Genomic DNA, 14,973 nt, shown 5'->3' on the forward strand with positions numbered 1-14,973 from the left:
GTTTTCATATAACATGAATAATTTCATATATTATATTATTTTGTTTATCTTTTTCAAATTAATTAGTTTTGCTGCTAATTATTGTTGTTTTCATATAACATAAATGATTTTAAACTTTCCGAATATAGTAGCGAATCAGGTAAATTAAACAACGAAGGGAAAGGGAATTGGCAGCAAAACAACAGTCGTTAAAACCCGTTCCGGGTGAGTTTGTGTTCATATATAGAGAGAACGAGGTGTATGAAACAAAACACCCGTGTTATAACGACTGTCGTCTCCCCATAATGCGAGGATAAATAAGTTACATACGTGGTACTTGTAAGCTGGCACGAGATGTATAAAACAGAACACCTGTGAATAGCAACTGACGCCAGTATAAATAGGTTACATTTCTTCATTCAATGGCCAATCCAGATGTCATACCTTCGTACCCACCTGATTTGCATCAATATCATATCCATGTTTGTCAGAATATATTTTCGTCAAAGACAAAGATATTGCAACGCTTATAAACGCCATGATTAAACAATCGGAGATTATTTCTGGCCATAAATGAATGTAAGTGGGTGTGGAAAAGCTGGGGAATCTGGGAAAGGAAAATAGAAGGATTATATGTGCCCTTGGAGTGACATTGTTAAAATACACACACATTTATAGTTGTCAAACACAGGAAACCTTATTGATTATTGTGATGAATGCAATCATTTTTAGAATACAACCAATCCTTTGTCATACGATCCTACGCAAATTGCGAAACTTACAGAATTCTATAATCAAATCCTATATACTCCAAAAGATTGTCGTTAATTGTTAAAAACATGACTTGCTTGAAACTATACGATATTATGTGCTAATGGTATCCTACTTACCCAACAGTGCTATATAGAACAGAATATTAGTTAATCTTGCTGTAAATATTACAAAGAAGAGTTCCAAACAACTAAACTCACCCAGTAGGAATAGTTTTGACGATATTAACATTATAAGGGGGGTCATCAAAGTGGCAAAAGTAAGAAATCACTGTTGCTATGACGACGAGTATCAGCTCAATTGGAATCGGGATGTTCTTTAGTTCTTTCTTGTATCGGTCGTTGATATATTTTACAATGATGAGTATTGGTACGGATATCACACATATAATAATGTCAGTAACATTCGCATGATACAGGTTTGACAGGATGTCACCTAAAGTCTGTGAACATATAAAGCAGGGAAGTTATATAGATATAGACAATGCATGTTTATAAACAGTGCACAGCCAGGGGGGTTTAGGGTGTCGCGACCCCCCCCCTCCTTTTTAAAAAAAAATAATTAATCAAAAAAAAGTTTAAAAAAAAATTTTTGAAAACTTTTTTTTTAAAAACCCCAACTTATTTATTTTCTGGCTGCGCCACTGTTTAAAAATGAAGGACAAATTATTGCATAGTTTCCATATTGGTATAGTGCAGTCAATGAAACCGGCACAGTATTATGCACTTGTTAGTTTTATTCGAATGGCAAAACCGCAGCAGAAAACTAAAATGGTATAAATCAAACAGTTTAAAACATATTCGAGTTATTTATAAATTGCATTTTAAATATTTTTGTGCATGATATTGCATTCTCCAAAATGGCAGTTTGAGCTTCAATGGCAATTATGATGAGGTGAACTTCATATTTGTACAGTGACATGCAAAAGTTAAAATACACGGACTTTCTAAGTCATACTGTTGCGTTCATTGTAATTCTGGTTGAATAGAAATCTTAGTCATTGTGACTTTGGCAATACACATTATATTCACCCACAAAGTTACATATGTGGTAACACGTAAACACGATGTGTATGAACATAACACCGGTGTTATAATGACTTTTCCTGCGCAATGCGAGGATAAATTACATATGATGTAACTCGTTAGCGAGCATAAGGTGTATGAAACAGAACATTAACTGCCGTTGCCTGTCAAGCGGGGATAAATAAGTTACATACGTGGTAACTGGAACAGAAGAATTATCATGAATAAACCTTAGTCACCATGACTTGTAAGTTGGATAATCTCACCTTGAACAATGCAAACGCGCCGCTGTGTTTGCCAACTGACTTGGCGAGTCCGAACATATATTTTAACTGGGACATCATGACGTGGAATGCAGAGCCGGTGGTGAAGCCTTGAATGACGGGGTCCGATAATAATGTGGTGAGAAACCCAAGTCTTAACATGGCCATCAGTAACTGTGGGGTTAAAATGGTAAAGGTAATACATACTATACTCTAATGTATATGGGTGAGGTCCTACAGCAAGGCACGCCATGGAACCTGGAATTTAGACCAGAGTCGGCCGATTACCCCAACATTGTATTTGCACATTCTATTTTATATGGGTGAGATCCTACAGTGAGGCACGCCATGGAACCTGGGATGTAGGCCAGAGTTGGCCCATTACCCCAACATAACAGTAAAAGATAACAGAAAGTTTTTATTTCTCCGCCAATCCAATTTAAAAAAGGTTTACAAAATGTTTAAACCCTTTAAATCTGCTTTATTTTTAAACAGAGAATTGATGTATTTAATATAGCACAGAAACACACCCAGTCTCATGAAGTAAAATCTTGTTACAATCATACACTGCCTATGCAAACAGTGCTAGCATAAAATTTCTTTAAATATTTGCTGTGTGGTTTGGTATTTGGAGTGGTAAACATGGTTTAACTACTTAAATAAGTATAAACACTTATAAAAAAGAAACAACATGCACAGCCTTGTGCAAAAATAGGCTTTTCTGAAAACTATTAATTATTTTAAACAACATTTCTTCTGACTATTCTAATTCTACCAACATTTTGTCTGTTTTTAAACTAGAGAATTAAATACATGCACATATATATATAAAACAAACCAATAGTTTGTATAACTCAATCACCTGCATTAATCCCACCAACAAGGTAGCGGAACTGGCAACTTGTACTTTCTCTAACTCTCTGTTTGATAAGAAATCTTCCAAATACCAACTTCCATTAATCACATGGTGGTTGGATTCATCTGGTGAAAACACAATAACTGGTAACATAATTGGTAAGAGCAAAATTGCAAAATACTTTGTCTTTACTAGTTTGTACAGAAAAGCTCAGCAAGAGCCCAAGCACCTATGACGTCATTAAGGAGAAAGGCGTACGAGAATACGTTTCTGTTGATTCAAAAAGCGTCACAAACAAAAATAATACAGAACACGTAGTTTGTGGTTAAAGAGAACACAATCATACTTTGTGGTCGTTTTGTAATTTCCAGTGTTGCAAAATGTTAAATTCATATAAAAATCCCCAACAGATAGGAGTAGGACACCAAATGGTTTTGGACGAAGTAGCTGATTAAAAGTAAGACTTAACATACGTGACAAAAGCACTTTACACTACATACCAATAAAAACATATTTTTCATCCACTTTGTTCCAATCTACTTGTTCCCCGTTAACGAGAACCATTGACCCATTCACTGCAGTTGTAACATCAGGGACATAGAGATCAACCAAGTTTTGAATCATTAAGCAAACTACAGCCATCGTGCCTTGGAATAAACAATAAACAATATAAAAAAACAATAAAAAATAAACAATATAAAAAAACAATAAAAAATAAATTTATATATATATATATATAAAAACAATAAAAAATGAACAATATAAAATAATAAATATAAAATATAAATAAAGTAAAGTAAAATATTAGTATTTATAAATTAACTGTGATACAAATAAAGTAAGCGTAATAAAATATGAGAGTCTGGCACTGATCTAGCTCATAAAGTTGGATAATACAGACTTTGTTTTAACATTCATTTTATGACCATTTTCAAATTTACATCTTGTTATTGGGACTTTTAAGAATCTAGCATTTTGATTTGGAATTTAATTTCCTATAATTCTATAAAAAGTTAATACTTTTCTTTTGTTTATATCGAAATCAGCCAAACTCACAAAAAAATATAATATTTAAATGAATTAATTATTAGAAATACTTGAATTAAGAACCCAACTAAAAATGTCATGTAATTGCATCTATATTTAAAAACAAGCCAAACTTGCATGGCAACAATAGAAGTTATATAAATTATTTATTAAAAATTAAATATTTGAAATAGTTAGTTTAACTTACCTACTGATGTGTGTTTTGATGTTGAAAACACAAACCATAAAAGAACAGGAAAGAAGCAACTGTATAATCCATATACTGGTTGTACCCCTGCCAGTAATGCATATGCCATACCTGGACGATACAGTTATGTTATTTGAATGTAAGACTAATTTATGCTCGCATGGCGGTGCTGACAGTCGTTTTAGCACAAGTCTTCTGTTTTATACACTTCCTGTACAACATATATTATTACATCATACAGTAATACTAATTACACCATGACCAGATACAGAAGCTTCAATACAGTATGAGCACCTTGGTTGAAACGAACCACTGCTTTTAAATGTCCAATACACAACATATACAACATACACCTTGTGGGATCCTTATAATCCCAACCGTCCACCCAGCAATACAATCACCAACAATATATTTCTTTTTATATTTCGGTAACCAACCAAGCACGGGAAGGAAACTGACCAGGATTCTCCAAACTCTGTGTACAATATTTAAAACAAAGTTAACATTGTTTAGCTGCACATATATGTATAGTAGGGTGGGGTAAGATGAGCCACCTTTGGCACATAACATCCACATATCCTGATCATGTTTTAAACAATTAACAACTTAATATGGTGAAATTTATGCTGTTTTGTGAGTTCAGAAGCCATGTTTTTAGTTTGGTACTTTTACAAAATTAAACTTAAAAGTGTGGTCGTAGTATGTATACTGTTAACGACTGTTGTTTTTCTGGTAATTCTATTCTTTATTTTACATTTGTTTTGCTATCATATTTGAAGAAATGTATATAATCTATGTGTTTATTTCTTTATCAAATCCTTTATTACCTTGCAAAGGAGCATTGCATTTGTAGTCGAAACCATAGTTTTAATCGCGAGCAAAGATTAGAATTATTTTTCTCAATAGTTTCATAAGTTTGTTGAAATGTAGAACTACTGTACGTCGGTCTAGATACCAATACGGTATTCTCCATTTTCGGGTGCCTTTACCTTCGCAAATCTCTAGCAAGCTACATATAATACTCCATCGTAAACTGCAGTTAATAAACTACGACTGTAGTGTAAACAAAAAAATACGAATGTTGACGTAGTGTTCTTGGTTTCGGTAAATCTCCCTTAAACAAGTAAGGATAGAAATCATATAACAGTCGGGGACAAACTATAGGTAAAGTGAAGCCACGGTAAAAAAATGTGTCGTGATGTCATATCTCATCTTTATTGTGATGTCATTATACACGTGGTCCATTTTCGCAGACTAGTTTTATTTATTTTATACTTAAATCTGTACCGCCCACGTGCGGAACAAATATTTAATATGCTCTGGCTGTCTTAAGAAAAATAAAACTTGTTAGAGTACTTGATTTATTTTTAATAAGCAGACACGTTGAAATCAATTTCACGCCATGCAAATTTTCACAGAACGAATTATAAAACACACTATCAAATATACTGGAACGTCGTATAGCTTATACTTCTGTAAAATAGAAACAGGATTAAAATATCTTCATAGTTTATGTGGCTGGCGTTGGTGGAAAGCCACTACGGCACGACAAGCCCCCAGCCTATGGTAGTGGGTTTCTACTCTGGTGAGAAACCCTTTGCTGGATAGACCTTACCCAAGCAAGGTTAAACAAACCATTAGACAAAAATAGTAAGGAACATACCAACAAAAAGACAAAAATAGTACAACGAGTGCAGCGACATACATGTGCCAAACATGCAACAAACACAACAGCTCAATCATACAAAAAGGGGGCGTGGTTCAAAAATAATTAACGCGGACATAATCATTGAAACATCTACAAATAAAATATGGTTCAAATCCTGAAGGATAATCATCTGCAGTGTACACCATATTGAATGTCCGACCGCAAAGAGTCGAAGCCAACAACAGCTCTGCATATCTCGAGTGCTTATTAAGAAAACATCTTGGTACCGCGATACTCTCGTCGTATCTTCACACAATATAATATCGTCCGGCTGTTACGCACTGCATCGACCGTTACGACATACTGTGGCTGTTACGAACCGCAAAGCGGCGACGTCCACGTAACAAACCCGCAGCTGTAACGTAACTAAGCCGACCGTGACGTAACCGCACCGAACGCAGGGTCATGACGTTGCTGACCCACCGTATTGACGTGACGTAGAGAAACTGTGACGTGGCCATCATCACAATTACGCAACGTGACGTCATGAGGACGTATAATATACTAACTTTAACAAGGTGGGGAAGTTTACAGTTAATTTTTAAATAATTAAAACATGGCGGGTGATTGTTAAACTTAAATGGGGAATATTATAATGCGCGTTAATATTACTCGAGTATATGTGTACCAAGACGGAGTTCTCGCAAAGCAAACCGAAACAATACGGAATCGCTGAAGGATTTGATCTTTGTAGACGAAGTACTCAATAGAGTGTACAACAACAAAATCCGATCCAGCAAGATGTTCGCCATAGTTTCATTGCCTATATTTCATAGACATGCAAAATGCACTATAATAGTGACTGACTAAAAATAGCTGGCAACATTAGGTCCAGCAGAATAAGAATACAGCAGCGCAGACAAGACACACATACAACACACAACTCATACTTATAATACTCAAACCTCAAACCGTTTATCCTTTTTTGGCGTCTTCGTCTTTGCTCTTCGTCTACAAAACAAACGTGATAGGTACGTCTCAATATCTTATTACCAAAGCTTATACACAGACGATGCAAAAAAAATATTACATTTCCTTGAATTTAAAATACAAAGAATATAAGTAGGGTAAAGGGAGATGGGATAGTAAACAAAAAACATTCAAAGGAATGTAAAACCGTATCTTTACGACTCTCATAGACCGTTGTAATTTTTTATAAACACGATCAGGATATTATGGTATTACGTGTTAAAGGTGTCCCATCTTCCCCACCCTACTATATCATCTAGGTATAGAAACCAGTTTTACAAAATAATTTGCTGTAAATAATATAATAAACAGTAATCATATACAATACCTTGCGCTTTCCTTCTGCAGCGTATTCGCCGACTTTTCTGCAACGTTATATTTGGTGATTACTGATTACGTATTATTACGTCATAATTACCTTCATTCTTCTTTCATACCAGCATGGCCCACTTGATCCTCTGTGACGTCACATACCATATTCTAAAAACAAACATTTTAAAATCTTGATATGAAAAAAGTTTTTGACGAAAAGTGAACTTACGAAGTGGGTTCTTCTGTTGCGTCATCACCACTTCGTGACGTCACATCATCGATGTTTCTAGAAAAGAGCTTATGTACGTAATAATGCCAATTGTGATTTATACTTTACCAAATCTTTGATCTTCTTGCTTCGCGCTTATAGCGCAAATATAATTAGAGTATACAAGTAATGTGCCTTGCGCCTTGCGCCGACGCAAAACGCGCATGCTGGGGCCCCATAAAAAAAAGGTCGCGAAACGCACGCGTAGAACAAACCGCATTGTGACGTGGCAACCGGCGATGACTGTAATATGACGTAATAAGCGCAAACAATAGCGAAGGCGACGCGGTAATGATGCGATGATATTTAGGCTTTTTATATGACGTAACGATTGTGACGTAAGCGGACGGTACGTTGCGATTGACGTTTGTAGTGACGTAATAAAGAATCGTCGCGCAATCTGAAAGAAATGTTAAAGATAAAATAAGTTAATGTTAAAAATATTTTAAACGCAAGGCACAATACTAATCTAAAGTTAATAAAGTGTAGTGTTTAAAATACCGATAAAGTAGTACTGTATATATATTAGTAATATTCTAGTATAGTAAGTAATATAATAATAGAATAGGTGGTAATGAAATAGTCGGTTAATTATATAGGAATACTTAACTTCAGTCTTGAAATAAAATCCCAAATTAGTTGCAGAACCAACTTCATCTAAACCAGAGTCCGTATACTCTGATCTAAACTGCAACGTTGTATAAAGACCACACGTTGGAAGGCGAGTGTTTTGTAAGTGGCGAAAAACGGGGGTAATCAACGTTTCTTACGCCTTGGAACAAAAAATGTGTTGCAAGTGTTTCTCACTTTATTTATTTTTCATCCCCGAAAAATTCATCGAAACGGATGGAAATCGGAAACATTGTTTCAGTGGCAATTTGGGCAGAATAAGGATTTTTTTTAGAAAAAAATGGCCTTTTTCCGACAATTTTTCTATAGATTTACTCGTTATAACATATTTGTTGTGATTTAATACGAAAACGTGCCTTGACAAGATAGTAGTTTTATTTGAATAGAAAATTCCAAAAATAAATATTCAACTCCAAAATACATTCAAAAAGAGCAAAAATGGCGGCTCGCTGGGTATTTCCGAGACGTCACAACTGTATTTCCCTAAAGCTCGTGTTGTGTTGATTGGCGTAAGTTTATTTATAGTTGTCGGTAGTGTGATTTTTCATTGCATATTTTAGTGAAAAAGTATCACGTTTTGCAATACCGGCTAAAATTTGGGCTTATAATTTGTGGTTAAGTACGACGGAAACTTAGAAAAATGTCGAAGACACATCTTAACTTAAAGTCAGTGTTTAACAAGGAGAAAACCTTTCGTCCTAAGAAGCATTTTGAACCAGGAACTATAAAATTCGACCTGCACAAAAAAGCTCAGGCCAGTTTACGTTCAGGTAAAACATTATTTTTGTTGTCTTGATTAGTAATTGAAGGATACTGGTTTCCATACTGGCGTATGTGTCCTTGGGCAAGACATTTAACATACATTGAACCAACCTAGTGGTCACTGATTCGCTATGTCTTCTTGGTGCTGAGACAACTGGCAACTCTGGAATGAAGCCCAGGTCCAATGGGCAATGGCCTACCTCACTGTAGGACCTGACCCATACAAAATGTGAGAATATAATGTGCATAACTACATATACAATGTTGAAGTGAGGAGTCAACTCTGGTCTAAATCCCAGGTCCCATAGCGTGCCTCACTGCAGGACGTAACCCATATAGAATGGAATATGGTACTAAACTTGAGTTACTAATATATGATGTTCTATCTCAGGTTTGGATTTGAAAGCTATTGTTGTTCTTCCATCTGGTGAAGATGAAAATGATTGGATCGCCGTTCATGTCGTGGATTTCTTCAACAGGATCAACCTGATTTACGGAACTGTGTCCGACTTCTGCACAAATGAGGTGAGAAAATATGCATAGCACTGCTGTTGTGCAATAGTAGTGCTTGGCTATGGACCAGGGAATACAGGTTCAAAGCTGGCTGCTGCCACCGTAGGCGTATGCGTTCTTTGGGAAATAACTTAACAGGTATTGCTCCAACCCAGTGGTCACTAATGGGTTGCCACTTGCCATGGGACAATGGTTAGAGTTGTAGCCTTTTGACCATTGGAACAGGTTTGAGGCTTAACTGTGTTATCATTGTAGGTATATGTGTCCTTGAGATACATAATAATTGTGTGGGACCCAATTCCACCATTGTAAACTAGAATATATAGAGGTATTCTAGAAATACAGACTGTGGACCATTTCATTTAAGTACAAATTGTCATAGTTTGTTGGCACTGGTACGGTCGGGTGGTTATGTGCCCCTGAGGCATATACTCAACATTGTCTTATAGCTACCCAATGTACCTGTTTGTAAATAAAATGTTAAAGATTGACTTTAGAAATAGAAAATGTGGGCTAGACCTAGGGATGCACATTACAGAATAATTAGGTATTCTAGAATATCCTAGAATACTTTATTTCGAATCTAGAATTTCGAATCTTTTTGTATTTATAGAAAAAAATTTTTTTTTTTTTAAGTTATTAAGTTTCAAAAATTGTTGATATAGTTTATGAGATGACTTGTGATGACATCATTAAACAGAATACCGAATCCCGTAATTAGATTCGAATACAAAAGGATTCGAATCTCACGGATTCGAAATTCTGTAATGTGCATCCATAGCTAGACCATTTTCTTTATTTAAATTTAAACTTATTCCTTTAACAGTCATGCCCTATGATGTCCGGTGGCCCTAAATATGAATACAGGTGGCAAGACAATGATAGATACAAGAAACCAACCAACTTATCAGCGTCTATGTATGTTGCTGAACTTATGCAGTGGATTGAACATTTAATTAATGATGAGGCCATCTTCCCCACTAAAGTTGGTGAGTGCATCGTGGATTATTGAATGTAACTTATTGATTCTTGCATGGCGGGGTAATGACAGTCGTTATAACACGGGTGTTCTGTTTCATACACCTCATGCCTGCTTACAAGTTACCACGTATTTAACTTTTTTATTCTCGCATGGCTGAACAACGACAGTTGTTGAGACACAGCCTACACGTGGTTCTGTTTCATGCACCCGTGCCTGCTGTTAAGTTACCACGTATGTAACTTTGTGAGTGATTACTTTAATTTGTTGCTGACAATTTAAACAACCCAATAGTGACCACTGGGTTGAAGCAATTGCTATTAAGTTTCTTGCCCAAGTAAACATACTAATAATCTACAATATAAAACTGTATAAAGTAGAAACCATTATACAGTACAGTAAATATGGCTTGAATTATGTTCAAAAAGCCAAGCAACGTATGTTCAAATTAGTAGCCCAAGCTAATTACTGGTGTATGGTAGCACGTAACAGGATATGGATAATTATCAAAGTAAAATAACATGCTTTATATCAAATGTAATATAGATTGTGTCTTGTGTGGTTACCCATGGTATGTGCTGTATATTATATATTAAAATGTATTGGATATTCTTTTCTTATCAGTTTAATTTATTTCAGGGACTCCTTTTCCCAAATCCTTCAAAACCACTTGCAAGAAGATATTGACGAGATTACACCGTGTGTTTGTACATGTTTATATTCATCATTTTGACAGAGTACATGTAAGTGTAATGTTAGCAGTCTAGTTTGTGTGTATATATAGCAGGTTGGGATAAGATGGTCCATGTTTTAAGTCCATTTTTAGTAGTAAACAAAGAATATTTACAGAATTACACAACTGTAGAGCCCCATGGCTCTAAAAGTGCAATATTATATATTTAATATTTTCTACAAAATAATTGAAATATTGTTGTATTACATAGCTTTGCATATAATGTTTGAAAAGTGTAAACACAATTTTATAATTAATAAATGCAACACTCTATATTTGTTGTAAACGATTGATGAGACTATTTAAAGTTAAATCTCTGGTTTTATTCCAATTAACTTATTTTGTGGAATAAATATCAGTGTTGATAAAGTTTTCCATTGAATTTCCACTTTCATACAATTTCTATACCAGGAAATAGTCTGTATTACCCACGGTGTTATACTATGGCTGGTAATTGAAATATATATCGTTATATTAACAGAGCATGGGGGCTGAAGCGCATATCAACGCTTGCTACAAACATTTCTTCTACTTTGTTAAATGTTTTGGACTTGTTGATAAAAAGGAACTTGAACCATTGGTAAGATGTTAACAGTAATCTACATTTTACACACATAGTATTGGTGCCTGGCATAGGCGCCGAACCTGGGGTGGCAGGGTGTGCAGGTCAACCCCAGTTTTTACACTGTTTTGCCCATTAGAATTACACATGCCGAAAAGTTGTTTCATTATAAGTATCACTGCCTTCCCTGTAAGTATTTGCACAGTTTTATTGTTTTATTTTGAGAATTACTCATTGTAGGACAAGGTGTAACTATATAGTTCAGTGGTGGTTAAAATATAGGGCAAGCCTTGAATTAGTAATTACCTAACTACAAATGGTTTAAAATCCTGGTTTGTAGCATCCTAGGTGTTGAGCAAAACTGTGGCATAAATTCCAGGTCCCATGACATGCCTTACTGTAGAACCTCACCCATATAGAATAGAATGTGCATATACAATGTTGGGGTAATGGGCCAACTCTGGTCTAAATCTCAGGCCCCATGACATGCCTTACTGTAGAACCTCACCCATATAGAATAGAATGTGCATATACAATGTTTGGGTAATGGGCCAAATGTGCTTAAACTCCAGGTCCCATGGCCTCACCCATGTACAAACATTTATATACACTGTGTAATATTAAAGTATGACACGGCCTACTCGATACACAGCCTAGTAATGAAACAATGGATTATAATGGCCATTGTTCGCGTCAATAGGCCTCTCATTTTCTGAGCAGTTTAGGTGTATTCCTAGGCCGTGTACTGTGTAGGCCATGAGTGGAACAATAAGTAAAATAATTCAATTTCACATTTGATTCCTTTGGTATTACTGTATGTAATACATTCCATTCAATATTGAATATTTGTCCACTAGGATTTGAAGTAAAGTGAACATAATATGATGAGTAAGAGCTATAGTGCATGATGGCTCTGATGAGTCAATTGTAATTTGTTTACCACTTACCATTGTATAATGTCAGTGTATTATATAGTATTATAAAGTGTATTACCATATACCAATGTATCATCATGGTGCATCACTATAAGTATGTATAATTTATATACTGATGACTTAAGCTGTAATTTATCATTGAGTGTTGTTTATGACAATGCATTATAGGATAGTTTGTATTATCACAGTACACACACCAACGAATATATTATAATGTAATATTATTACTGTTTTAATTTATAAACTACATGAGTTGTAGTTTATCATAGCATGACAGTAAACATAGCGTGACAGTAAACATACAAACTCACAAACATAACGCCCGCAAAGTAAATATGGTTTATTATATTATCTTACAAAACTAACAAAGTAACTATCTTCACTGACAAAGTTATTTAGATTGATAGTAACTTTGTTGTTAATCCAATAATTTATTTGCATCAAATATTTTTATTTTGTTTTAAACCGATAAAAAAATAAATGTAGAAAAAATAATGTTTCCTTTTATTTTCTTTGTTGTTTTAAATCATAGAAAAATAATAGAAAGTGTATTTATGTAATTTTAATATTCTTTTTCAATGCAACCTAATGAGGTAATGTAATATAAGTGTCCTGTGAATTTATGTAATTTAAAATAAATACACCTAATTATTTATTTATAAGTGTCTTGGTATCTGTTTTAACTATTAATTAAATTCTAATAAAGTTGATTTCTGTTTCACAGAAAGAGATGCAAGCAACAATATGTCACACATAATAACATTATGACATCATACTGTTTATTGACGAGTGCGTAAACTGCAGCGTGATGTCATTTCCTGCTACGTCGATTGCATCATTTCCTGTTTAAAGGTGTCCGGCATGAGTGAGTCAAACATGACATGTCAATTCTCAGCTAAATATAAACGTGGACTTTTATAAATCACTGATTAAAACTCTATGTCTATGGAGTAGCTGACTCACACGCTGGTCTGGTTTATTAAAAGCATTCGTTATAATAATGCAGCTCTGTGGTTCAGGTTCCCAAACTGTTTTTGTTGCGAAATATTTGAAAACGTTTCCTGATTTGCTGCGCAACAGGGACATAAAAATTAATAATGATATTTATTACCAAAGTTATATTCGTTAATCCAACAAAATAGAATATTATGCGATAGTGTGGACTAGCGAGTTTGGTAGAAGACCAAGATTTGTATAAAAACACATTTAAAAATAACATTTAAATATCGAAACAAACCACAAGGGTCCCAACGGACAGTTTGAGAACCACTGCATTAACCTGTTATAGATTTAGCTAACTCAAATTAGCTTTGCAGTATATACTCTATTTAAATGATCAATCACTTTGAAATACTTTTTTCTTTCTGCCGAATTTTGTTTTTATTTCTTGCAGCCTATTGTCGCATTGTAGCTTTTTCCAGTGTTCACAGTTTTATAAAGGTTTTCTAACTGATCATTGGATTTTGCCATTTTGCATCACTGTAAATTTTTACATTTAAAAAACTTTGTCAATTGTACTGCGAGTACCTTCTATATCCTGATCTGTTTTTGATACATTACATAAAATAACATACTTTTCATTGAGTTTTTACTAATTCTCACAAAATACGATCAAAATTCAAAAGATATTGCTTTAACAACATATACATATAGTACTGTAGGATAAGATGGGACGTCGTTAGCACATAATATTTCATATTTCCTGATCTTTTTTTAAACGATTAACAACGCTCATTTAGAGTCGTGAGAATACGGTTATATAATTATGTAAATTTTTGATGTTTACCTACCGAATAAGTTCCCATCTTACCCCGCCCTACTGTATGTACATGTAAACCATCTTACCCCAACCTATTTTAAACTGTAAATACCAATCACTAAACTGGTCAATTTACCAAGTAACACCATATGTGCCAAGTTCAATATTTTCAGAACAGACAAACTACAAACTAAACTTTGCATGATTTGACTTGGGAGTTTTTTTACGCATTTTGTCGTTATTATTGTAATATGCGTCAGTTTTATTTCTTCTGTCCTTTTCTCATTCCATGTTTTCACATAATATTGTGCATTTTTATTGCAACTGGCTTGTTAAGTATTGTAATTTTTTAGAACACTTTGTTTTTGAAGTTCTCAACAGTCATTGTGGCTTTGAATAATTTTTTTTGTTAAATGTATAATCGGTATTCTAAATAAACTTGATCGTGAATTTTCCTCTGTCAAATTAACAACCGCTAGATGTCAGTAGAGGGACTAGATTATATTAGAGCAAGGCACTGAACGGCAATTGCTTTAACCCAGTGGTTGTGAGTTGTCTAAATAACCAGCCATTAAAAATTCTAAAAAAAACGCTTACAATGGATTTACATACGTGGTAACTTAGTAAGCTGGCACAAGGTGTATGAAACAGAACAACTGTGTTATAACGACTGTCGTTGTGTAAACGTTTTGCTGTCAACTCCCATCCCTTTACT

At 34.5% G+C, this 14,973-nt stretch overlaps 2 protein-coding genes and 1 long non-coding RNA gene across 3 annotated transcripts; 1 reads left to right on the top strand and 2 right to left on the bottom strand.

The window, feature by feature from the left end:
- Positions 1–402: 402 nt before the first annotated feature.
- On the bottom strand, positions 403–5,210 carry LOC100186574 (pendrin-like). The gene is made up of 8 exons (XM_026835355.1): positions 4,956–5,210; positions 4,482–4,603; positions 4,129–4,239; positions 3,395–3,541; positions 2,901–3,019; positions 2,042–2,212; positions 951–1,192; positions 403–586 (listed from the first exon to the last, which is right to left on the bottom strand). Exons 1-8 carry the CDS (start codon positions 5,099–5,101, stop codon positions 418–420), a joined length of 1,227 nt encoding a protein of 408 aa, XP_026691156.1. The 5' UTR covers positions 5,102–5,210; the 3' UTR covers positions 403–417.
- Positions 5,211–5,702: 492 nt separating this feature from the next.
- On the bottom strand, positions 5,703–7,385 carry LOC113474409. The gene is made up of 4 exons (XR_003396072.1): positions 7,347–7,385; positions 7,224–7,285; positions 7,134–7,170; positions 5,703–6,787 (listed from the first exon to the last, which is right to left on the bottom strand). It is a non-coding gene; the product is annotated as an uncharacterized LOC113474409 (long non-coding RNA).
- Positions 7,386–8,373: 988 nt separating this feature from the next.
- Positions 8,374–14,712, top strand: LOC100175666 (MOB kinase activator 3A). The gene is made up of 6 exons (XM_002130310.4): positions 8,374–8,785; positions 9,169–9,302; positions 10,117–10,279; positions 10,909–11,012; positions 11,484–11,582; positions 13,224–14,712. The coding sequence occupies exons 1-6, from the start codon at positions 8,656–8,658 to the stop codon at positions 13,254–13,256; spliced, it is 663 nt and encodes a 220-aa protein (XP_002130346.1). The 5' UTR covers positions 8,374–8,655; the 3' UTR covers positions 13,257–14,712.
- The last annotated feature ends 261 nt before the right edge of the window (positions 14,713–14,973 follow it).

This window comes from Ciona intestinalis, chromosome 8, assembly GCF_000224145.3.
Source record: "Ciona intestinalis chromosome 8, KH, whole genome shotgun sequence".
Lineage (NCBI taxonomy): Eukaryota > Metazoa > Chordata > Ascidiacea > Phlebobranchia > Cionidae > Ciona > Ciona intestinalis.